Below are 27,095 nucleotides of genomic sequence, written 5' to 3' on the forward strand. Positions count from 1 at the left end.
TTTAATGCGTAGAATATCTCTGGAATGACACATAAGAAATTGGCCACAATGATTGCCCCTTGGTAGGGGAGCTGAGTGGTTTGGAGCTTTTTGAATTTTGCACCATGTGTGTTGTCAAAAAATCTTAACTCAGAAACTTTAAAATCCTTTCGTTCCCATTTCACTTACAATAAAATCTAATTCCTTACTATGGCCTAAAAGACCATGCATAATCTGGGCTTTGTCTACTTCTTCAATTTCAACTTGTACCACTCTTCCTGGCTCTTACTACTCTCTAAACCAAAAACTAAACTCATTGCCGTCAAGTCAATTCCGACTCATAGTGACCCTATTGGACAGAGTAGAACTGCCCCCAAAGAGTTTCTAAAGAGCGTCTGGAGGATTTGAACCACCAACGCTTTGGTTAGCAGCCGTAGCACTTAACCATTATGCCACCAGGGTTTCCTGCTACTACTCTCTAGCCACTAGAATATATGTCCTTTGAGAACAGGCATATATTTTTCTCATTCACCTTTTGATCTACAACACCTAGCACAGTGCATAACATTCAATAGGTGTTCATTACATATTTTTTGAAGGAATAATGAACCTGATTTGCAGAGTTTTAGAGAGGATTAAGTGAGGTAATGCCTAGCACAGAACATGGCACATAGTAAGTACTTTGTGTATCCCTTAAAGAGTTGTCATGTACAATGGGAGGAGGATCTCATTTTGTTTTGCTTTGGAGACTAACAGGTGAAAGGTGGAGGAAGATGAACATTAATTCAGCACTAAGAATGTCCTAACAAACAGCTGCTTGGTGAGGTGGTGAACATACCATACTGCTTAATCAGCAGTGTGATTTCTGTCAAGGAAACTAAAAAGTAAATCTGCCCTGAGTGTTCTTTTGGGAGCCCTTTTAGGACTCTATGATTCCTATAATTACAAACAGTCTCATTTTCTTCAGAGCACTGTATTAAGTATATTATAGATCCTGCCCTTTTCATATGCACAAGACTAAGTACATGGTTTTTATTTCTGATTCTTTGGTCTGAACACAATTAGTACCTTTACTGACCTTTCTATAAAATGGGGATGTTGATTTTGATCAAAGATTCTATAGAAGAATCCTGATCAAGAGGTGGAAAATACAGAACTGAATTTCAAATTCTCATGGACTCCAGGCTTTCTGGAAACATGGAGGCTGGATGAACCTCTGAAACTACCGCCCTGAAATAATCTTTAAACCTTAAACCAAAAATATTCCCTGAAGGTTTCTTTAAACCAAACAATAGTTTAGCTCAAGTAGTAAAGAATGTCTGCCTTGAGCATTGTAGTCTTTTAAGGTCTATCTCTATGGAATCAAACTGACAGCAACAGCTTGAAAGATTAGATAGGAAACTTAGGGGGCACTAAGTTTATGTTAATGGTGGAGGAACAGCTTGGAAAAGGAGGGTGAAAGTGGTTGTACAACTTGAAGAATATATAATCAATGTCATTGAACTGTACATGTACAAATTGTCAAATTGGTGTATCTGCTGTGTATATTCTCAACAACGAAAATAAATTATAAAAAAAAAATGGGGGTGTTGATGATTCCTTTACACCAATAGAGAGAACGATGAAAAGGAAATTAGGAAAACAATACCATTTATAATAGCGCATAGCCCATAAAAAAATAAAACACTTAGGAATAAATCTAACCAGGGATGTAAAAGACCTATACAAAGAAAACTATAAAACACTACTGCAGGAAACCAAAAGAGATCTACATAAATGGAAAAACATACCATGCTCATGCATAGGTAGACTCAACATTGTGAAAATGACAATTCTACCCAAAGCGATTTACAAATACAAAGCAATCCTGATCCAAATGCCAACAAAGAGATGGAAAAAATTACCATTAACTTTATATGGAAAGGGAAGAAGCCCCGGATAAGTAAAGCACTACCAAAGAAGAAGTATAAGGTAGGAAGACTCACGCTACCTGACCTCAGAACCTACTATACAGCCACAGTAGTCAGAACAGCCTGGTATTGGTACAATGGAACAGAATTGAAAACCCAGATGTAAATCCATCCATCTATGGTCACCTGATCTTCGACAAGGGCCAAAAGTCCATCAAATGGGGAAAAGACAATCTTTTTAACAAATTGTGCTCGCAAAACTGGGTGTCCATCTGCAGAAAAATAAAACCGGACCCATATCTCACACCATACACAAAAACTAACTGAAAATGGATCAAAGACTTAAATATAAAGCCAAAAATTATGAAGTTCATAGAAGAAAAAATAGGACCAACACTAGAGGCCCTAATACACAGCATTAACAGGATACAAACCACAACCAACAACATGCAAACTCCAGAAGATAAGCTAGTTAAGTGGGATCTTCTAAAAATAAACACTTAAGCTCATCAAAAGACCTCATCAAAAGAGTAAAGAGAGAAGCTATAGACTGGGGAAAAAATTTTGGCCATTACAAATCAGACAAATGTCTAATCTCTAAAATCTACAAGAAAATCCAACACCTCTACAACAAAAAGACAAATAATGCAATTAAAAAATGGGCAAAGGAAATGAACTGACACTTCACCAACAAACCCAAAACCAAACCCACTGCCATCGAGTCGATTCCGACTCATAGCAACCCTATAGGACAGAGTAGAACTGCCCCATAGAGTTTCCAAGGAGCGCCCGGTGGATTCGAATTGTCAACCTCTTGGTTAGCAGCCGTAGCACTTAACCACTACACCACCAAGGTTTCCCACTTCACCAAAGAAGATAGTAAAACAGCCAACAGACACATGAGAAAATGCTTGCGATCACTAACCCTTAGAGAAATGCAAATCAAAACCACAATGAGATACCATCTTACCCCACATTACTGGCATGAATCAAAAAAACAGGGAATAAAAAATGTTGAAGAGGCTGTGGGGAGATCAGAACTCTTATGCACTGCTGGTGGGAATGCAAAATGATACAACCATTTTGGAAAATGATATGGCGCTTCCTTAGAAAGCTAGAAATGGAAATAGCATACGATCCAGCAATCCCACTCCTAGGAATATATCCTAGAGAAATAAGAGCTATCACATGAATAGACATATCCAAGTTCACTGCAGCATTGTTCACAATAGCAAAAAGATGGAAACAACCTAGATGCCCATCAACATATGAACGGATAATCAAACTGTGGTACATACACACAATGGAGTTATTATGCAATAATAAAGAACGATGAATCTGTGAAGCAGCTCATAACATGGATGAATCTGGAGGACATTTATGCATGAAATAAGTCAATTACAAAAGGACAAACACTGTATGAGACTGGTACTGTCAAAATTCATGAGAAGGTTTACATACAAAAAGAAACAATCTTTGATGGTTATGAGGGAGGGGATGGGTGGGTATGGAAAAACACTAACTAGACAATAGGTAAGTGGTAACTTTGGTGATGGGTAAGACAGTATACAATACTGGGGAAGCCAGCACATCTTATACAAGGCAAGGTCATGGAAGCTCATAGACATATCCAAACTCCCCAAGGGACTGAACTGCTGGGCTGAGGGCTGTGGGGACTATGGTCTTGGGGAACATCTAGCTCAAGTGGCGTAACAGCTTACGAAGAAAATGTTCTACATTCTACTTCAGTGAGTAGCGTCTCGGGTCTTAAAAGCCTATGAGTGGCCATCTAGGATTCTCCACTGGTCTCACTCCTTCGGGAGCAAGGAAGAATGAAGAAAACTAAACATAAAAAGGAAAGATTAGTCCAAAGAACTAATAGATCACATCTACCACAGCCTCCATCTGACTGAGTCCAGTACATTTACATGCCCGGCTACCACCACTGACTGGCCCGATAAGGATCACAATAGAGGATCCTGGACGGAGCTGGAAAAAAAGGTAGAACAAAATTCTAACTCAAAAAGAAAGACTTGTTGGCCCGACAGAGACTGGAGAAACCATGAGAGTATGGCCTCCAACCTTTCAGCTCAGTAATGAAGTCACTCCTGAGGTTCACCCTTCAGCCAAAGATTGGACAGGCCCATAAAACAAGACTAAAGGGGCACACCAGCCAAGGGGCAGGGACTAGGAGGCAGGAGGGAACAGGAAAGCTGGTAATAGGGAACCCAAGGTTGAAAAGAGAGAATGTTCACGTCGTGGGATTGTTAACGAATGTCATAGAACAATGTATATACTGACTGTTTAATGAGAAACCAGTTTGTTTTGTAAACCTTCATCTAAAGTACAATAAAAAATTAAAAACAGAACAAAAAAACACTGCAGAAGAAAAAATAAATGGGGGTGTTGAATATAGGGCTTCACTGTGAGAAAATAATGACTTTACTGATTCAAGTTTTTGAGGGTTATAATCCTATCTCAGCACAGTAGCTCATTCTCTTTAGAGCACAAAGAGTAGATGGGTCAAAAGATTTTCGTACCACAATCAAACTCCTAAAGAGCAAAACATCTTTTTCAAAGGTTATATTTTGTTGTAATGTTTTTCCTCTCATTAACTGCAACAGAAGCCACATGGACTGCGCACAGGAATAATTCCTCTGACACAGAAATGCTTCCTCCACCAGAGTGGTTTCCAGGTGGATATCATTAACAAAGAAAAGTATACCAATGAGGGGTTATAAAGACAGTGCATCTTCTTAGTATTCCCTTCCCAGTTCTGTATTTTTTTTTTTTATTGTACTTTAGATGAAAGTTTACAGAACTAGCTTTTCATTAAACAGTTAGTACACATATTGTTTTATGACATTGGTTAACAACCCCAAGACGTTATCAACACTCTCTCTTCTTGACCTTGGGTTCCCTATTACCAGCTTTCCTGTTCCCTCCTGCCTTCTAGTCCTTGCCCCAGGGCTAGTATGCTCCTTTAGTCTCATTTTATTTTATGGGCCTGTCTAATCTTTGGCTGAAGGGTGAACCTCAGGACTGACTTCATTACTGAGCTAAAAGGGTGTCTGGGGGCAATACTCTTGGGGTTTCTACAGACTGTCAGGCCAGTAAGTCTGGTCTTTTCCTTCCTAGTTTTGGCTCTATCCTTCCATATTTCTCTTGTTACATTTTGGTATACTGCATATAAGTTAGATAGCACATGAGAAATGAGCTCTTTGTATCTTTTTTAAAATTTGATAGTAACTGTCTTAGGTTGGGTTCTCTAGAAAAGCAAAACTAGTGTGTGTGTATATATATATATATATATGTTTACATCAAGGAATTGGCTTACGTGGTTGTACGGGCTGGAAAGTTCCAAGTCTGTGGGTCAGGCTGGAGGCTTCTCCTGATTCACATAGCTGTACAAAAAAAAAAAAAAAAAAAACCAAACCCAGGGCTCTTGAGTCAATTCTGGCTTATAGCGATCCTATAGGACAGAGTAGAACTGCCCCAGAGAGTTTCCAAGGAGCGCCTGGCAGATTCAAACTGCCGACCCTTTGGTTAGCAGCCATGGCACTTAATCGCTATGCCACCAGGGTTTCCCACATAGCTGTAGGAGATGGCAAATTCAAGACTGGCAGATCAGACAGCAGTACTCTGGCTCACAGGTTGTGGAGGCTGACGAATTCCAAGATGGGCAGGTAAGCTGCTAGCTCAAGTTCCAAGAACTGGAGGTCAGATGAACAGGAGCCAGCTGCAGGATTCAGAGTGAGCAAATGCTAAGCTTTGCCAGAGAGTCTAGCTATACTGGAAGCAGGCCACACACTCCAAGGAAACTCCCTTTCAACTGACTGGCTGCTTGTAACAGATCTCATCATGGGGGTGATTACATCATTACATAGGTACCAAACTATATCATAATTGCCAAACCACTGAAAATCATGGCCCAGCCAAGTTGACACCACAGTAATCTTAGCTTGTTCTTCTAGGCTTTGTTTAATTTTACATTTTAAAACATTTGAGGCAGCACTTCTATTTATTTAGTAAATAAATTTGTATACATCTGTTGTTGAAAACTACCCACGTCTGTAAAGTTTAAAAACGTGAACACAAGGTATAGTCATTGGAGGTTTTAAGACTATATTCGGACTTTGAACTTTTAAGTCTAACAAAAACTTATAAACTTATGACAGAAAGTTAATATATGACACAAATCACAGCATATTTGCTTTGGTGGAAGATGGGACAGGGCCCAGAGCCTCTGAGGCAACGCTAAGGAACTCCTTGGGCTCTACAGAATATTCTGGAAATCTCTGCACTAGATGAGCTCCTTGTCTTAGTCATCTAGTGCTGCTATAACAGAAACAAGACAAATGGATGGCTTTAACAAAGAGAAGTTTATTCTCTCACAGTTTAGGAAGCTAGAAGTCCAAATTCAGGGCGCTGGCTCCAGGGGAAGGCTTTCTCTCTCTGTTGGCTCTGGAGGAAGGTCCTTGTGATGCATCAGTCTTCACCTGGTCTGGGAGCATCTTAGTGCAGGAACCTTAGGTCCAAAGGATGCGCTCTGCTCCCGGCACTTTCTTGGTGGTATGAGGTCTCCCTGTCTTTCTGCTCGCTTCTTTTTTTATATCTCAGGAGACTGCCTCAAGACACAATCTAATCTTGTAGATTGAGTCCTGCCTCACTAACACAACTGCTGCCCATCCTCCCTCATTAACATCATAGAGGCAGGATTTACAACATATAGGAAAATCATACAATACTGGGAATCATGGCCCAGCCAAACCGATAACACGTTTTGGGGGGGACATAATTCAATCTATGACACTCCTTCAGTTCTGACATCACATCACTTTCACAATGACAACCTACAAAGTGTAATTAGTTTGGTCTTGTTGAGATGCATCCAAATTCATTTTCTAATTTCTCTATTTTGTTTTTTGGATTGTACACTGGTAAAGATGTAACGAACTACATGCGGTCACTTGTGCTAATGCTTGTACTAGTAAACATTTAGATTTTAATCATGGCCACTGCAGCACGCTTCATGCATTCAACTGTGCCCAACACTGGGGCTATCAAGACAAGTAGGGTCTCTGCTTTGAAATTTTGAAGTCTTCTGGGGAAAAGAGATAATCAAGTAGAGCAGCTGTTAATGGTAGAAGTAGATCACTGGCACAGCGGGAGCAGATATTAGGGAAATGGGAATCCCGGATAAAAAGTATGTAATGAGTACCCTTAAATAAGGGAGAAGAAAAGATCAAACTGCAAATACCACTTGCATCACTTCACTTGGTTTTGAAGCCATGAGCAAAGGTCAGGAAAGTGGTAGGCTAATCAAAATTGCAGTGTTTGGTGTTAAAACAAATGAATTGTACAAGATGTCCCTAACTTACTATAAGAGTAGCTGTAATTTGTAGTCTCTGCTGCCTGGCCAAACCAGTTCATTAAATACTCCCACTGGCTTTTTGAGTACTGTCATTGTATAATTTCAATGAAAAAAAATCTCCAGGAACAAGGTGTACAGAACGGGAACAGAACACCATTTGCTTGTGAGAACACCAATAGGAAACAAAGGAGCTGATAATGATCCAAAAAACTTTGTGTAGAAATATAAAATGGTATTTTATTCACATTTCCCTTAGCATATGTTCCTAATTATGCTTTATAATCTGACAGTGGTTATCATAGGCTACAAATAATTATGCTGTTGATCAGACTCAACTGTTTGCCTGGAGCAAGTAGAGCAGGCTGAATAGTCTCAAACAATTTTAACAGGGGAAGGCAAGATTTGTTTCAGATGCATTTCACTGCTTATGGAGGAAGTGGCTTCTCACCATGGTGACAATCACGTTGCTAGGCTGGGCAAGGCCAAATTTGGAAGAACGGTCTTCTGGACAGACCTATTGAAACGAATGGCTCATGCCACCAGCAACTTTCTTCAACTTCTGATTAATTTCCCATGAAATCATTGCTTGGAATATATTCAAACAGTTCCTTTATTCATTGCTTTTTTGTCTTGAGGACAAGAGGGTCAGTCAATACTGAAATATACAGTTTGAACCAAGCATATGTGATGCCCACTGCACAATACACTGAGGTCAGTAACAAAGGGATGAATGGGTACTTCAGCTTCCAGGAGGTGAAAGGGAATATAAATTCACAGCAGACTTCCAGAGGCCCCAGGCCAAGGAGGTAGAAAGTTTCCATCCAATTAAAAAGAGGTTTTTCTTTTCTGAAGAAAAAAGGAGAGTAAAGTCTGACTTTAGATGAGTCATTCTGGGTTACCAAAAGTTTCCTAGCTGAAGCTTCCCCACCTGCACTGCCTTGCTGAGGAAGACAGCCAAATCCAGAGAGTCAAGAGTACTTTAAATTTCATGTTTAGAAAAGCTGATAATCATAAACCATTATCTCAACAACCAAATTTACCTAATCATCATCTACCTATGCTGTCACTTGGCTAAAGGTGCTCAGAGAGAACTAGCTCTGCATTTGGGAGAGGGAAGGGGGCTGGATACTGTGATACCTGAATAAGAACACGGTAAACAATACATAGCTGAGTTTTAATATAATTGGGTACAGGAGTTTTTATGGACACACAGATATGAACACTGAGCAAGCTTTTAAAAATTATAGAGGTAACATTATAGAAAGTTTAGAAGAGAAAAAAATTATACCCATAATTCCATAACAGGAATATTTATATAGTATCTTTTAGTTTTCTCCATGTACATATGTATTTGTTTGGTTTCATTCACAATGCATGTATTTTACATTCCATTTTGTAGGTTAATATAAAGTTTTAATTTAAATCAGGTAGTCTCTCCTCAAATATTCCCCAACCTAAAGATATAATCTATGTTGTTGTGTCAGAGTGATGGGATTATGGGTAATTTCTCCCTCTATTTATTATTTGTTTGGTAATGTTGTATTACATTTCAGAAAAGTAAATGTAATTTTAAATGTGCTTTCTGGATTACCTGAATAGAGTCTTCAGTGAGGAAATACTATAGATGGTGAACAGTAACATGAGCAAGATTTTAACAGGGAGTTCTGTTAAAAGAATAAAAAACCCAGATCATAATTTAGCTGATTAAGAGAAAGGTTTATAATGCATAAGGTAATATAATCACACTGACACAGCCTTATAGCCCTAGTAATGCTTTTGAGGTTACCTATCCATTTTTGTGACATCTAAAGATACTGAGGGTTAGAGGAAAACGGGAGGTTTTATTTTAGAAAACAGATAGGGTTTCTCCTTCCAAGAGACTTTAAGGTTATTTGAATGAGATAGTGTAGATCTCTGGGCTCTGATTAAAAGGTCAGGGCAGTCAAATATATCTCCGAAAAGAAAAGGCTCCTTTACCTGGTGCAGTGAAGAGCAGAGGGAAGAGGGAATAATGTCCTGTTGTGGTCAGAATCAGAAAAATCGAAGCGTCTCCTGCTTTTCCCACAGACAGAAGGCTAAAAATAAAAATTCTTATAATTCCTTAAAACAACAATGAAAATTTACACTTGCAAATAGCCTGAATACCCATTATTACTTCTATAACTGGCTTAAGTAGAAAAGAACATGCTGATCTTTGTTACAAATCCAATTCAACTGAGTATATTGATTTTTTAGAAGGAAACTTCAAGGAAATGATAGAAGAATGGATCAAACTGAATGGGGGAGTATCCAAGAAAGAATATTGCTTCCCTGAGTTACTGTCTTCTCCAAAGAAAGAGATTTTGTGGGGCTGGGGGCTGCCTAGTGGTGGTAGCCATGGGAACAGGGCTTGGAGTTTCATTTCTAACTCCACAGTTCCTCCGCTGGACGGTGTCCTATACCTGTTGGTGCTCAGCATGAATTTTGACTAAAAACATTCGCTCTACTTTTTACTTTTTTTCTCAAGTTGCTAAATGAACCCAGACAAGCCATACATATTGATCTGGCAAATTTGCTCACTGTTCTTTCAGAGCTTAAATAATTTCTCTTAAGATTTATGGAAAAAAAGTCTAATTCTATTACCATCTATCCACCTACTGGGTTTCAATTATGCATAAAGAGGACACTAAAATTCGTTGCCATAGTGTCCATTCCAAATCATAGCAACCCTACAGGACAAAGGAGAACTGCCCCCTAGGGTTTTCAAGGCTGTAATCTTTAGAGAAGCAGACTGCCACATCTTTTTTCCAAGGAGTGGCTGGTGGGTTTGAACTGCTGACCTTTCAGTTAACAGCCAAGAACTTAACCGCTGTGCCAGCAGGGCCCCTTATGTGGACACTACCGGGTTTAAAATGGTTTTTAAGCATGCAACAATGAAAAGATCACAAGATCCGGCATCTTAAGATTCAGGTTCAAGTCCTAACTGTGCTCCTTGCTGTGTGTGGACAAGTCATTTAGCCTTTCTGAGCACCAGTTTCTAAAGATGTTAAGACAGGGATGATATCCACTTAACCTAATTATTTTAAAGGTTGTTATGAGGCTCAAATGAAAGAATGAAGAAAAAAAAAAGTTCCAGAAAACCTAAAGTGCTGTACAAATGTTAGATATTATTCCAGAATGGACTCTATCTTTTCTACCTTGACTAGCAACATTTAACAAGGAACGGCTGTGATGTGTGATGACATCAAACCCCATGCTTTTTCCATTCCATGCTGCCTCTCAACATCCAGACCTAGTAGCCTGGTATGGTGATTCTTCCACCCTCCATGGCTCCAGAAAGTCTGGAGTCCATGAAAAACCCGTTGCCATCGAGTCGATTCCGACTCATAGCGACCCTAAAGGACAGAGTAGAACCACCCCATAGGGTTTCCAAGGAGCACCTGGAGGATTTGAACTGTCGACCTTTTGGTTAGCAGCTATAGCTCTTAACCACTATGCCATCATGAGAATTTGAAATTCTGTTCTGTGTTTTCCCCTTTTTGATCAGGATTCTTCTACAGAATCTTTGATCAAAATGTTCAGTAATGGTAGCCAGGCACCACCCAGGTTTTACAGTTTCATGGCAAAGGAGGCCGTTGTTCATGGAGGCTATTAGCTACACCTTCCATATCCTCCTATTTCTGATTCTCCTTCTTCCTCTGTTGCTCCAGGTGCACAGAGGCCAACTGTTGTGCCTTAGACGGCTGCCTGCAAGCTTTAAGATCCGAGGTACTATCCTACGAACTAGGAGGTAGAACAGAAGGACGAAACATGTTATTAGGCCAATTAACTGGGATGTCCCATGAAACCATGACCCTAAATCTCCAAATCAAGCAACCAAATCTCATGAGGTGTTTGTACATAAGCAGCCTCAGCAGCTACTCTTTTTCTTTTTGTCATTATATCTATCACACAACCTTGCCGATTAACTTTTTACAGGTGTACAACTTATTGACAGCAATTACAATAACTGGCTGTGCAATACTCTTAATCAATGCAAATTTTCTATCATTGTTAACCCCGCCTTCCCCTGCTGCCTCCTGCCCCTGGTAACCACTAAGAAACTTTGATCTCTATACATTTGCCCTTTCTTGTCTTTTTATATGAGTGAGGTCATACAATATTTGTCCTTTTATGATTGGCTTATTTTGCTTAGCACAATGTCGTCAAGCTCCATCCATACTGTAGCATGTATCAAGACTTCATTTCTCCTACTGGCTGAGCAGTATTCCATTGTATGTATGTAGCACATTTTGTTTACCCATTCGTCTGCTGATGGGCACTCAGATTTTTTTCACCTTTCGGCTATCGTGAATAGGGCTGCAATGGACATTGATGTACAAGTCTCTCTTTAATTCTCTGCTTTCAAGTCTTTTGGGTATATACCTAGAAGTGGAATTGCTGGGTCACAGAGTAGTTCTATTCTTCGTTTTTTGAGGAACCAACACACTGTTTCCACAACGGCTATACCATTTTGCATTCCCACCAGCAAAGGATAAGGGCTGGTGTTGTGATTCTTAATCACTCCAGTTCCTCTTACCAAAAAATATACACGATTTTGTATACCTCAGAGCCTCTGTGGGTCCAAGGATCCCAAGTTAAGCATCCCTTCCCGGTCCTACTGGGAAATCTATTCCTGTACATCTTTGCCTCTGCCAATGTCACTGACCATGCCAAGAAAGGACAGATTAAATGGAAGACAAAAGGATCACTGTGAAGCATGCCAGTAATGCTGACAGACTGAGCTATCTGCTTACCTCATTGGGAGAACTGCTAGGAGTATGGCTTTTTCATGGACGTGCCACCCAAACATGAAGGAGCTCAAGGCACAAAGAATGAGACATCGGAGAAAGCCTCTGGGCCCTTGGGGTTTAAACCAAAGACAGAAAATAGAGGGCTAGGAACAACAGGCAAAGATAAAACTTCAGTATCATTTTAAATAGGCTTTACAGAAACACTGATTAGGTTAATACAATTTGCATTCTCTGAAAAACGGCAGATCTTAGAGAATTCTCCACTGAACTGGGCAACAACTTAAAAAAAAGGGCATTCAAAAATACATGTTTAACTCATTAAAACTAATTCTACTTATTGAAAGTTAATAATAAGTAATAATTATGCTCTGGGAAATCCAGTATAATCCCATATTACATCTCCAAAATTAGCTAGCTAATAGTCACTGAACCTGTCACGTCCAATTATGAAAGTTCACAGATATATCTGGGCTAATAATAATAGAAAAAATACTAACAAACAAATACCTAGCTTTGTCTGCTGCAACATCATTCACAATAAAACTATAGCCTTCAATAAGCAGCTTACAACACTCAGAGTTTTGGAAAAAAGGTTTTTACCTCAGCTAGAACCTATGACTCATTAGGCCAGCAGAGCTTAATTAACCTACATATACCATTAAACCCCATTGCCGTTGCATCAATTAGTGCTCATAGTGACCCTACAGACGATTAACCGCTGCGCCACCAGGGCTCCCACATACCATTACTGCCACGTAATTTTTTTTTTTTTATAATTAAATAGGATCACATGTCTTACTAGTAGGCTCGTATTATTCTGAAACCAAAGTAACAGCTGAGTGTAGTTATTAAGTTGTTTATATAGTTCACTGAAATCATGTCAGGAGGAATCCCTGGTAAATGAAAACAACTATGAATGAAGCCTCTGAAAGCAGCTGACTCACGAGAATTTTATCTGATGCTGGTACACTCATTGTGGACCCTCCCATTTCATTATCATCAGCAACATAAAAATCCATGCAGCTGAGACACATTTGGATTTTTGACTATTTAATTATGGCTAGGGGAAAAAAAAAAGTCAAACCTGGATGTCCCTGCCACAAACATTTTATTCTTTCTACACTGGGTGGTCCAAGCCCCTTCAACCATGGGTTTTTCTTTTTTTCCTCCATCAGAATTAACAGATGGCCTGATAGCCGCTGCAGAGAATCTCTCTTACAGGGGCTTTTTTTAAATTGTGCTTTAAGTGAAAGTTTACATATCAAGTCAGTCTCTCACACAAAAACCCATATACATCTTGCTATGCACTCCCAATTACTCTCCCCCTAATGAGACAGCCCGCTCTCTCCCTCCACTCTCTCTTTTCGTGTCCATTTCGCCAGCTTCTAACCCCCTCCACCCTCTCATCTCCCCTCCAGGCAGGAGATGCCAACATGGTCTCAAGAGTCCACCTGATCCAAGAAGCTCACTCCTCACCAGCATCCCTCTCCAACCCACTGTCCAGTCCAATCCATGTCTGAAGAGTTAGCTTCGGGAATGGTTCCTGTCCTGGGGCAACAGAAGGTCTGGGGGCCATGACCACCGGGGTCCTTCTAGTCTCAGTCAGACCATTAAGTCTGGTCTTATGAGAATTTGGGATCTGCATCCCACTGCTCTCCTGCTCCCTCAGGGGTTCTCTTACAGAGGCTTTTACTAGTAATCCTTCCTTACAATGTTAAAAATTACTCTAAGAATTGCTGAGAAATATCTCAATCTGAAGAAGGTTATAGCTGTGGAATTTGTCCTACAGTTTGAAATGCTTAAAAATTGAAATTCAAGCAGGTACATAAAAAAAAGCAGAGAGAACTTAAGATATAAGCACCATCTGTTCACTGCTTACCAATATGGCAATCAGAGTGCCGATGAAGGTTGCCAAGGGAGTCACAGACGGAAGGACTGTGTGTTGGAACTGCTGAACCAAACCACTTGTCATGGAGACCTTGGGAATCTTTTCGGGATCAAGAAGTTTCAACTGTAAACCTATTGAGTAAGTAGAACATGTTGTTATTATGTTTTATTTTTATCAACAGCATACCGTATTACACCAATTCCTTGATGGAAAAAACACCACAAATGACTAAATCTTATTGCTGCTTAAAGGTCAAGATTTCATGAACTCAATTCTGCACTATTCTACCTAAAGTACCTCTGGTCTTCAGATTATATTACATACAAAGCAGCTATTTGCATTGAAATCGGCAATCTGGGCAGCTCTGCAGGAAGCTTGCTGGCAGTGTGAACAGCAATCTGCTCTCTCCTCTAAAAGGAAGCAAGCTTTCTAAATGCAGGTCTGACCATCTCACAGCCCAGCTTTGAATCCTTCATTGACTATAGGATAAAGTCCATAGTCCTAAGCATGGCATACAGTGGTCTCCTGTAATCTGGCCCCTTCCTACCTCTATAGCACCATCTCTTCCACTTTGTTAAACATGGCGCAGCTACACCAAAGTAACTGTAGCTCCTCAACATACCTCCCTCAAGACTTTTTGCCCCTTTGCTTAGCATGACCTCCTCACTTTGCTAAGTTAACGCCTTATTCACCTGTATGGGAAAGCTTCCTAAATCAAGAAGTAGAGCTGATTTTCTTAAGTGCCAGGTATACGTTCTGTCCATCACACTACACTGTATTTGTGTATGTATTAAACTGGGTTCTTTAAATGCAGAAAGGATGATGAATTCATTCTTATCCCTAGTACATAGGAGTTCAATAAATACTTGTTTAATGAACCAAGTCTGAGGATGAGGATGTAAGCCTCATCCCAAGCATGCTCTCGGGTAAAAAGATAGTCAGGGACAAGCACCTTTGCTGCCCACTGTCTAATGCCACCCGAAGTTAGTGATGTGTGCGAAAGGTGTAGACTACCAAAATACTTTCTATTTGTTCACCACTCTCCCTTTTCCCTACAGCCTATGAATTTCTCCCTTTTTTTTTTTTTAACGTTTTACTGTGTTTTATGTAGAAGTTTATAGAGCAAATTAGTTCCCCATTCAACAGTTCATACACAAATTGTTCTGTGACACTGGCTGCTATCCCTGCAATGGGTCAGCATTCTCCCCATTTCCACTCTGCCTTCCCGTTTCTATCCCTCCAGTTCACCTGCCCCCTCCTTGGCTTCTCATCTTTGCTTTTGGGCAAATGTTGCCCATTTCATCTTGTATAATTACTAGTTCTAACGAGCACATTCTTCATGGGTGTTATTGTTTGTTTTATAGGCCAATCTATTATTTGGCTGAAAGGTGACCTCTGGGAGTGGCCTCAGTTCCAGGGTAAAAGGGCGTCTTAGGGCAATAGTCTCGGGGGTTCTCCAGTCTCTATCAGTCTTACTGGTCTGGTCTTTTTTATAAATTTGATTTTTGTTCTACATTTTCTCTCATTCTAACTGGGATCTTCTATTGTGTCCCTGGTCAGAGTGGTTAGTATTGGTAGCTGGGCACCATCTAGTTCTTCTAGTCTCACGGTAGAGGAGGCTGTGGTTCCTGTGGGCCATTAATCCTGTGGACTAATTGCTTCCTCAAGTCTTTGGTTTCCTTCACTCTCCTTTGTTCCAGACAGGAACAGAATAGTTGTATCTTAGATGGCTTCTCACAAGGTTTTAAGACCCTGGATGCTACTCACCAAACTAGGATGTAGAACATTAACTTTATGAACTACGTTATGCCAACTGACCTAGATGTCCCCCAAGACTATGACCCTTAGCCTTCAAGTCCAGTAATTCAGTCCCACAACATATTTTGATATGTCTAGGAAGTTTCCATAACTGTACCCTCTATGTGCTCTGTTACATATATGAATATATGTGTACATACAAATATGTATATGCAAATGCTCACAACTACACCTATATACGGAAACCCTGGTGACATAGTGGTTAAGTGTTACAGCTCCTAACCAAAAGGTCGGTAGTTTAAATCAACCAGATGCTCCTTTGGAAACTCCATGGGGCACTTCTACTGTCTTATAGGGTCACTATGAGTTGGAATTGACTCGACAGCAACAGATTTTTTATACCTGTATATGCGCACACATGTACTCCCATATGTCCTCCCACATCTATATAGCATACATATCTACCTATGTAACTACTCACAAAATTTTGGTTGTTACTGCTGTTGTGGCAGAAGTGTGTATATTATAGCATTTACTGTAGCAGTCCTTTATTCTTGAGTACCTCTCAGTGTCGTCATTTACCTTGATCACGTTGTGCTGATTTCCTCCATACTATGTACGGCCTTTTCCTTCTCCAGATGATTTTTTCTTAAAGCTAATAATTATGTCCTCAAAACACAAAGTTGTCTAACCTGTCAGTGACTTTCCAAGTAACATATTTTTGGAGGAGACAGACATACAACATAAGGGATAGCACAATCTCGACTCAGGCAAGGCAACTGACCCTTGTACTGATAGTTTACTGGCTGTTTAAAGCTTTTTTGAAATATAAATACTAAGAAATTACTTTGTAGGAATGCCATGCACATCAAGGCTGTATCCACAGCGGGTGAGGGATAACAAGTTATGATTTCCTACAAGTATGTATCAAAAACAGTAACAGCAGCCACCACGCATTAAAGCATCCACCATATACCACGGGTTTCGCAGCCATTATTTTTAGCTCCCTGAGGCATGGAAAGATGGAATAATTTGCCCACAGTCACACAAGAAACAGGCAGTAGAGCTTCTGTCTAGCTCTAAAGCCTCTGCTACAATATCCTAGCACTTTATTCTTGTATTTGTTCCTCAGGACATGCTGTTAATTACTACTGCTTCCCTATTACAAATGAGGAAAGCAACACGAGGAATCAAATGACTTGCTCAATGCCACACAACCAGCATTTTATGCAGGCGGGCCTCCAAACCAAGTCATCAGATACTAGATCAGGGGTCCACAAACTACAACCCACAGGCCAAATCCAGCCTGTGGCCTGTTTTCATACAACCCTAAGCTATAAAGGGTTTTTACATTTTTAAAGGGTTATAAAACAAAACGAAAACCCAAAAACACAGTATGCGGCCTGCAGAGTCTGAAATATTTACTTTCTGGTCCATCACAGCAAATGTTTGTTGATTCCTGCTCTAGACTATGTTAATCTCACATCAAGTCAGGCTGGATTCACTAATGAGAGACTGTGAGTTATTCCAAAGTGAGTTATTATCAGCAGAACCAGCTCAAGGCATAAATTATTTTTCAACACGAGCCAAATTTAAAAGCATTGCCTATGTTCCCCATTTCTCCCACCACAGCAAAATGCACACCTATCATTTTCCTTAATGTTTTAATACCCAGAATCACAACTTATACATTCTTCCTCTTTACATGTTAGGTTTAAAAGCAGGGTTAACTCTGGTGAATTTGTTTTAATTATGGCAAAAATTGCCTTAAAAAATGTTTAAATATTTCCTTTTTCCCCAAGGAAAGCAGCAACAACCTCACTGCTGCAAAAAGCCTTTATAAGGAATGCGCTAAGTGTGCTGTTAACTGCACTGAAATCTCAGTCCCAAGAACCAACCGCTCCCCCTGTTCATCTTGAAAACTGAAAGGACAGATCGTAGAACAAACAGCTCAGCCACAATCAAAACACAAAGCAGGTTTTTCCATTTCTAGATGTGAGCAGTCCTTTCAATATCCATGGTCTAAGTAAAGTGGTACTAACCGATGATGGACAGCACTTTGTCCAAAGCATTGTACAAAGCCCAGAAATTTGGAGCCCAATATGCATGGCAGAGCCCTCTCTTGAAAGGGAAGAGTCGTGAAAAGACTTGAGGCAGTTGGTTCTGTTCAAAAGAGAAAATAAACAGATTAAACAATGATCAATATTTTCCAAATTAAAAAGAGAAGTAGGGAATTGTCTATGGCATGTTGTTGTGTGCTGTCATGTCAATTCCCATTTATAGTGACCTTACAAGACAGAGTAGAATTGCCCCATAGGGTTTCCAAGGCGTTAATCTTTATTGGAGCAGATCACCAGGTCTTTTCTTCTGGAAAGCCAAGCTTTTAACTATTGCACTACCAGGGCTCTTTGTCTATGGCACAGTTGTGTAGAAAGTTATCAGGTTTGAGTTGCAGTCTGTGCTCCTTCAAATAAGTACTTATGCGCTCCTGCGCAGTTTACAGAACCTCTTGTCTAAGCTCATCTGTCGAGTGGACAAAGCACATGAAAGTACTTGGAATACCAGTCCAATACTGTTATGAGATAAACACAATAATGAAATTATTGACAAGGTGCAAGGAGAGCACAGACTGAAGCTTATCTAACTCTACTGGAGAGAAGGGGAGAGTAGGGAAGACTTAACAAAAGATGTGGAATTTTTCAATTTTAGTGGGAATTAAAATTACTTAGTTGATTTCTAAGTTGACTTTAGATACATTGGTTCACTTGGTCCTCACCGAAACATTACTCTTTTACCTGAAACAAGAAAACTCAAAGTTGATTACAAAAGTATCTCTCGTTATGCAAATTATTGAGATTCTAAGTTCAGACAGCAAAGTTGGAGAATGAGAGATAACTATAGTTTGTCTAACTAGGAAGTGAAGAATCCAAAATTCAATCCGGATCTAACTTGAAAGCTCATGCTATTTCCACTGACCCATGCAGCCACTGTCAGGAAAGCACTACACATCAGACCTGGGCGATGGGATGGCAAAGGACAACCTCCACCCCCACTGCCGCCCCAAACAAGACACAATCCTCAACTTTCCGGTTCAGCATGCAGACAAAAAAATGTGAAATGATAAGAAAAGTATCAGTAGATGAGAAAAGCAGCATAGTAAAAAACTATTTAAATAACATAAAAATAGTAATTAGGACTATTTATTATTTACCATGTGTACATGATAAGCAGAGACTGCTAGACCACCAACAGATCCTCAGTAACCCTTCCCTCTTTCTTCTTCGGTAATATAATCTTTAATCATGGCTGCCCTGAATAAAAGCTACCTTTCTCGGCCTCCCTTGAAGCTAGGTAGCCATATGATGGAGTTGTGGTGATCAGAACGTAAACAGAGGTGGTGTGTGGCAGCTTTCAGGATAGATTTGTCCTTAAAGGAAGAAGCATGCTCTTCCCCCATTTCTTTTCCTACTGCTTAAAACGTGGACATGATGGTTAGAGTTGGGGCAGCCAACTCAGGCCATGAGGTAACTTTCGTAATGGAGGTTACACATGGTAGAGCAAGAAGACAGGGAACCCAGGTCCCTGACATCATGGAATACTGTGGCAGCCCTTTTACATGGGAGAATAAATACTTTCTATGTTTAAATTAAATTATTGTTATTTGAGTTTTTCTGTAGCTGCAGCCAACTGAATCATAAATGATATATACCTATTTTTTTACTTAATCCTCACAACAATCCTAAGAGGACTTCTTACCTCTGTTTTACAGATGTGAAAACCAAATCATAAAGAGATGTTAAATGACTTGCCCAAGTTCACACGCCAATGAAGCAGCAGTGCTGGAGTTCAGCCTCAGGTGTGACTGCACAGCTCTAACTCATAACCACTCCTACTGACAGCAGCAGCCCCAGTTTTTAAAGCATGTTAATAGATCTGATCTAGTCTTCACAAACCCCATGGAGAGACAAAGAAAACAACATCAAATTCCTGAAACCTTAGCCCTTCCTTCAATTATTCTTCTCTCCCTCCTCTTAAGAAAGCCATGCTTCTTGCAGAGTTGTCTGTACTCCCTGGCTCCATTTCCTTATTTCTCAATCACATTTCTCCTCGCTGCAATCTCACTTCTGCCCTGACCTCTCCACCGAAACTGCTCTCATACAAGGTCTCCAGTGGCCTTCATGTCAGCAAGGTCACTGAGGTCTTACCCTGCTGGAACTTCCAGCACAGCTGAGAGAGTCGACTGCCCTCATTTTCAGAATGCCCTTCCCTTTATGCTCATGCCCCACACCCTGATCCTTCCTACTTCTCTGGTTGCTCCTTTTCTCCTTTGTGGTTCTACAGAGTCTACCCCCTACATCTCTCTTGGATTATCCGCTCTCTCCTTGCCCTTTGTCTCTTCCCTAATCCAGGTCATCATCACCTCATGCCTCTCCAGCAGCCTTCAAACTCCTCACTTTCACTCTTGCCCCCCTCCAATCCATTCTCTGTAGAGCACAGGGGGCTTTGGGAATGCAGGTTACACATGGAAGAGCAACAAGACAGGGGAAGACAGAGTGATCTTTCTAAAACACAAATCTACTCATCCTTCTTCCCTGTTTAACTCCTCTCAGGAGTCCCACTGTCCCCGTAAAACTCTAACACGGCCACTAACTGGCCCATATCACCCTCCAGCCTCATGTCTCACCACTTTCTTTCCTGAAGTTACTCAACTCCTTTTAGTTCCCTGCCTTTTCGTCCCAGAACCACTTCCTTGGCCTGGAACTCTCTTCTCTTCTCAACCGACTTAACCCCAGTATTCACTATTCAAATCTTAGTTTAAATGTCCCTTTGTTCCAAGGGGGCATTTCCTGGCTCCTAGGCTAAGTTAGGTCCCTCGGCTGCATGTGTTCCCATAGCACCCTCTATTTCTATCACATTAAAGTATATTGCTCTTTACAGCTGTTACTCGCTAAATGCTTTCCTTACTACAATTAAAGCTCTGCAACGTTAGGAAAGTACTGTTTTTCAGAGTTGTATACCCATACCAAGCCTTACACAAGTAAAGTGTGCAATAAATTGATGTTGAATAAATTAATTCAAAGAGAATTAAATTTTCATCTAATTAACTTTAAAAATAATGGTACATTGTATTTGTAAAGCCTACCATAGTTTACAAATCACTTCCCCATATGATAACTACCTCACTCAATATACATAATAGGCCTTTGGGGACTTTATCCCCTTTTACAGATGAGGAAAATAAGGCTGACAGATGAGTGAGTGTCTTGCCCTGTTCGCTCTGCTAGTAAGTAGCACGACAGTCCAAGTTCAGTGCCCTTTTGTATTAGTTACCTTCCTACAACCGAGCAGCAAAAGCTTCACATAAATTACTTCATTTCTAAATTATTATTTCTTGTTTAATTTCTGCAGGTGGAAATGCAAGTTAATTCATGAACTTCATATAAAAATGTTCACAAATTGGTTACTTTCTTGAAAATAAATGTTCCATATAAAAAGATACAACTTAGCCCTATGAAGAACTATCTGATCACCGTATTTTTAGCATATTTTCACTCCTAAACTCGATGGACAAAAATATAATTTTGTGAACACCTGGGTCCTAGTCCACCAGGTTTGATTTTAGAGAATACCTTTAAAGTGAGAAATAACAGACTCCAATAAAGTTGTTTTTAAGTATACTGCTAGCTACTTTTGAGGCAATGGTTCTTAACTATAGCTGGGTATCAGAATCTTCCGAAGAGATAACTGAGGGGTGTGTGTGTACATTTCAAACATACATAAAATAGAACTGTATAATGAGCCCTATGTACACATAGGGTCACCATGAGTCGGAATTGACTTAATGGCAACTGGTTTGGGTTTGTGTACTCATTACCCAATTTCAGTAATTAGCAATTCATAGCCAACCTTGTTTTAACTGCATCTATACCAACATTAACATCCTCACCTCCTGTATTATTCTGAAGCAAATTTTAGACGTTTTCACTTCAACCATAAATATTTCAGGATGTACCTCAGTCTAAATGATATGAGAACCAATAGTTTAAGGGAAGACATCAGTTGCAAAGTGATTCAGGTGCTATCTATACTTAGGATTATTTTCCCTTAAGTGTTTTGGGTACAGTAGAAAAAAGTGACTGCTTCTCCCCTAATCTATTGATCCAGGGTCCCCCTGGCTACAAATTAACTAAGGTTTTAGCTCCTGTTGGCCAAATCTCAGGAAGGTCAGAATGACAAGTGAAGGTAATTGGGCAGAAGTACAGGGATAAACTTTTCTCTGAGTCCCACCAGCAGTCAATACCAAGCAGCTGCAGGCTATTTACTTACCCCTTTGATTTAGCTCTCTTTCTGCTTTGGCCTGACATATGTAACTAATGGAAGGACTGTGAGTTAAACTAAGCGGTGTCCTTAAATTCTCACGCAACTCTCTGCAGATAGCTGTGGGTGATGTTTCAATTCAGGTTCCATGTCAAACTCTTCATTCCCAAAATTGAGAATAGAGGCAGAGTTAGGCTAAAAGATTTTCACAGTTCAGGAATGGTAAGTTATTTACAAATACATTTAAGATATTTAAGTTTGACATGTCTGCTAGTAAGACCAAGTAAACTGAGGCACCTGACTAAAGTAAAATGGATGCTCTAGAGTTTGGGGCCTGCTCTGCCCTGCCTGTCTTTTAATATATGCAAACCCCTGATTTATTCTTTAAAGCCTATAACTAACTATAAACTAAAGAAAGTTTTTTCCTCTTCTCTGTTGTTAAACTGAGAGAATAGCAAACTGTTTCACAGGAGCTACTAAGACCCTTCCTGAAGCAGCGTCTCAGGAAGACCTTGAAGCCGACATTTATCTAGGTCTCCTAGGCAACTATCCTGTTGCTGTCAAGTCGATTCTGTCTCATAGTGATCCTACAGAACAGAGTAGAATTGCCCCGTAGGTTTCCGAGGAGCAGCTGCTGAATTCGACCTGCTGACCTTTTGGTTAGCAGCCAAGCTTTTAACCACTGCACCACCAGGGCTCCCCTAGGCAACTACTGATAAGAAAAATTTCACTTAAGCAAGCTATTTCTAAGACAGAAATGTCCTGTAACCTTCCCCCTACTCCTAATCCCCACTTTTAGTAACCAGCCTTATATTAATCTAAGTTTGTAATGTCTAATCAAAATGGTACAGCTCAAGTACTTTGTTTTCACCCTTTAAAAGGTCTTTGCTGCTTCGCCATTTTGGAAGTGTTTGTTCACTCCACAAAATCAGATGTTTTCCCCAGTCCACACTGTTGTCAAACCTACAACAAATCTCCTTGCTTTACTTTAACAAAGTCAGCGTTTATTATTCTTCGACCCTAGTAAAGCTAGAAATTTACCAAGTTGACAACTCTCACAAGCATACAAAATCTTCAATATTTTAAAGTCCAAGGAATTGACATCAAACCTGTCATATGCAAGATGGGTGAAATTTAGAAAGAAGCTTCCTGATCCTACTAACCTTTGGGAAGAAAATCTGGCAATGATTAGTAAAATGTAAAATGTATATACCTTTGACTCACAAATTTCCGTTTTAGGTATTTACCCAAGAGATATGCTCACCCAAATGCACAAACCAAAAATCAAAACCAAACTCATTGTCGTCAAGTCAATTCCGATTCTTAGCGACCCTACAGGACAAAGGAGAACTGCCCCATAGGGTTTCCAAGGAGCTGCTGGTGGATTCAAGCCACTAACCTTTTGATTTGCAGCTGTAGCTCTTAACTACTGTGCCACCAGGGCTCCAATTGCATAAAGCTACACATATATGGATTTCATTCCAGCACTGGTTACTATTATTAAAAAAACTGCAAAGAACCTAAATGCCCATCAACGGGGAACTGATTAAATAAGTAATCTTAATGTAACTATGTAAATATCTGAGTCCTAGTCCACCAGGTTTGATTTTAGAGTAGAATACCTTTTAAAGTGGGGGATAACAGATTTCAATACAGTCTTTAAGTATCCAATGGCCTACTATGCAGCTGGAAAAAGAGTGATTTCTCTTCCTCTACTGAGATGGACAAATGTTATGATATACTTTTAATCTAAAAAAAGCAAATTATAATGCAATTGAGGAAAAAAGTATGTGTATGTGTGTGACATAAAGTTAAACATACACACATACATAAACATATTTGAACATGCACAAAAATATCTGAAAGGATACCATCCTATTTTGGGGGAGTTATTTTGGGGAGGAGGCGTAAGAAAGGAATAACTTCTTATTTTTTATATTCCTGACTTTATTATTTTTTTCTAAACAACAACGAAACATGTTACTTTATTTAAAAAAAGAAAAAAAGGACTTACCGAGGCTAGGAAAGGACCCAATGAAAGCGCAGAAACTAGGAAAGCAATCAGCCCCAGGGAAATGACACGGACAAAGCTGAAACTGTTCCACCGGACGGACCCATCTACAGAAAAGGAACACTATCATTAACCAAGAGAATGGGAAGTCCTAACTTACGCCGTGTGCTAAAGCTAGAAGGACCCCCGAGGGTACCACAACCTTTATGATGTGGCAAGAGCAGAGAACAGTTAGAATGGGTAAAGGGTTTACAGGATCCGTAGCTGAGACATCTCTGCTGTACCTCATAGAACCCTTTCACCAAGCAAACCACCAAGCCAACACAGTAGCGAAGGAAAGAAATGAAAAAGGTTGTGTTATTATCACTAGAACTTGCCTGGTTTATTTGCAGTGAAACAGTAAGAGCGGAGCAAATATACACCATAGGCCGGTGCTACGTAGAGGTAAATGTGCTTGAAATGCAGGAGAACAGCAAAAAGAAATGCTCCTTCCAGATGCCTTTTCTAGAAGATTTAAAAAAGAAATGTCACTTTCATTTTCAGGGTGAAATAAATGTAATAATGCAGTCTTCTGGATTGGATCCTGGAATAGATAAAGGACATAAGTGGAAAACTGGTGAAATCCAAATATATCAATGTTGGTTTCTTAGTCTTGACAAATGTTATATGTTAACATTAGGGGAAAATGGGGAGTATACAGGAACTCTGCACTATCCCTGCAATTTCTCTGTAAATTTAAAATTATTCCCCCAAAATATATATATACATATATTTTAAGATATATTCTGAAATACTTACGAATGATATATATGATGTCTGGGATGTGTTTCAAAATAATCCTGTGTATGTGTATGTGTGTGTGCAGCAATCACTGTTTTCTCTACCTTTGTATATGACTTAAATTTCCTATAACAAAACATTGTAAAAATTCAGGGAAAACAGTCTACAGGCAGTATAAAGAGAACGCAACAGACAAGTGATTCCAGCTAGCTTTTACACTGAGTTTAGTGGGTTCATAAATTCAATATTTCAACAAGAACTTACTAAGTGGTAAGTTTGATGCTGAGGTGCAGGGTATATCATCACTAACAACACACATTACATTCTCCCTAAGGAGCTAGAGCCTAGAGGATTCAATTACTCCCACTTCCTTACCCTTTTACAATAGCCAGAGTTGATTTCCAAAGAGGAGCCAGAAATAGGGATATGAATGAATGTACATGATACTACGCTACTGAAGAACCATTTAAATCCTGTGTTGCAGCCTAGGTAATATATAGTACTACCAGGCTGAAGGCACCAAGCAGAGCACTTAATCCTAACAAACCGTCCGGGAGATTAAGGAATTCTGATTAAAAAAACCAGAATTGACTATAACTAACTCTGAATTCTACTTATCTCACAGGAATTCTGGAAGGATCAAATGAGATAATGGTCTTAGGATTCAACAACGTAAACTTCCAAAGAGACCATGAAAGGCCAGGGTGCCTTCTCTTGCTGTCTCATCATCAGACAGTCTAGGATATGCTGGGTTCATTAAAAAGAATGGGATGCTTCCAGATATCTCTCTTCACCAATTTTATAACTGATTTAAGATCCAGATATGGCCTGATTATATAGCTGATTCTACAGCCAAACTTCAGTTCATTTGTTTAACAACCATCCAACAATCATTCACTGAGCACCAATTATGTTCTAAGCACTATGCGGCTTTTTATGATTAAAGGAAAAAAATTTATCCTGATATTTAAGGTTGATAGCATTGGGTTAAAAGAGCATTAAAATATATTATCAAATTTGATCTTTCCAAAGTCCCTGTGAGATAAATAGCACCATTTTACAAATAAAAATGTAACACGGGGTAAAAATCTTTTCATGAGAAAACAGGCTGAGAGGGTGAAATGATTTGCCTTGGGCTAATGGTTCCCAAACCTGACTGTGTATCAAAATTCCCTGGGAATTTCTAGGCCCCAATCCCAGAGATTCTGATTCACTATAGAGAGGGAAAGCCCAGAATCTGAATTTCTGATTTCCTCCTCTATAAAAGGAATAATACCAACCTCACACAATGGTTGTAAGGTTTACTCAGTAAGATACATGTACTGTACCTAATCGGAAGCTGCCCGTGCATATGAGTAAATACTGCTCGAGGCACACAGCTCATTAGGGTTAGAGCCAGGATTTGAACCCAGGACTTCTGATTCCAGATCCTATACTTTGTATTACACTATGCTACATGCTTCTCATGGTAAAGCACCACCACCATAGTTTTACCTTGTAAAAGCTGCCAGAGAGTTCATACCAGGATAAATGACCCTGACCAAACATAAAAACTCATGTTTAATTCAAGCCTCTCTCAGTATGACCAGTTTTTAGAGCATAATTTTCTCATCTGGAAAATGAAGAAAATTGTCAAAAGAGAAGATGGAATTTGTGAAAAATATCCAATAAAAGTGTCTACAGCACTTGGCAACTTGAAATAGTTGGTCAACGAAATTTATCCATTATCCATTACAGTGCTGCCTTTACAAGCTAAAGACCACATTTAAGGGAGAAAAAAATCTAATTTACCAATTTTGTGTTTACCTGAAATAATCGTGCAATGGAAAGCAGCATTAATCCAAATAAAAAGCCATTGTACTGGAAATGAATATCTGGACTTAGGTCAAGGAAAGTGAAAGCAGGCCACTAAATGCACAGTGAACCGTGCCAGCAGATCAAGTACAGAAATTACAGATGCCTTCTTCATAGGTAAATTAAAGACAAAAACATTACTATCAATTTGAGTTTCTCATAAATGTGTTTTCTATAAACAGAGTCAAATCCTGGACAAACTCTTTAATTAAAAATTCTGTTTATGAAGAAAAAAAACCTTTTTTTTCTACCTTAAAGATCCAGAAATAACGCATTTTGCCCTTTTTTAAAAGGCGAGAAGTCTTCTGCTTTTTTTCAAAGCCCTCCATGTTAGCCCTCACAATGAATTAACATCCTCGCTTTATAAATAAGTAAACTAGGGCTCAGGGACATTAATCTCATAGTCCTAAAGCTACTGTGACGTAACTAAGATTTGAGTCCAGGTCAGTCT

General features: G+C 39.6%; 1 protein-coding gene across 6 annotated transcripts in view; it reads right to left on the bottom strand.

Moving 5' to 3' along the window:
- Positions 1–5,420: 5,420 nt before the first annotated feature.
- The window catches only part of ALG8 (ALG8 alpha-1,3-glucosyltransferase), a 37,422-nt gene continuing 15,747 nt past the window's right edge, over positions 5,421–27,095 (bottom strand). For 2 of the 6 annotated variants that reach the window (XM_064288745.1, XM_064288746.1), the window contains exons 5-12: positions 26,597–26,664; positions 24,388–24,514; positions 24,014–24,117; positions 17,724–17,844; positions 13,915–14,054; positions 12,039–12,178; positions 9,241–9,338; positions 7,882–8,109 (exon numbers count right to left, since the gene is read on the bottom strand). In XM_064288745.1, coding sequence (XP_064144815.1) covers positions 8,003–8,109; positions 9,241–9,338; positions 12,039–12,178; positions 13,915–14,054; positions 17,724–17,844; positions 24,014–24,117; positions 24,388–24,514; positions 26,597–26,664 — 905 coding nt within the window. In that variant the 3' untranslated portion in view covers positions 7,882–8,002. Of the gene's footprint in view, positions 8,110–8,854; positions 8,928–9,240; positions 9,339–12,038; positions 12,179–13,914; positions 14,055–17,723; positions 17,845–24,013; positions 24,118–24,387; positions 24,515–26,596; positions 26,665–27,095 lie in introns of all 6 variants that reach the window. The other 4 variants (XM_064288747.1, XM_023558507.2, XM_003418526.4 and 1 more) reach the window with 4 other exon arrangements.

Source organism: Loxodonta africana, chromosome 7, assembly GCF_030014295.1.
Source record: "Loxodonta africana isolate mLoxAfr1 chromosome 7, mLoxAfr1.hap2, whole genome shotgun sequence".
Classification (NCBI taxonomy): Eukaryota; Metazoa; Chordata; class Mammalia; order Proboscidea; family Elephantidae; genus Loxodonta; species Loxodonta africana.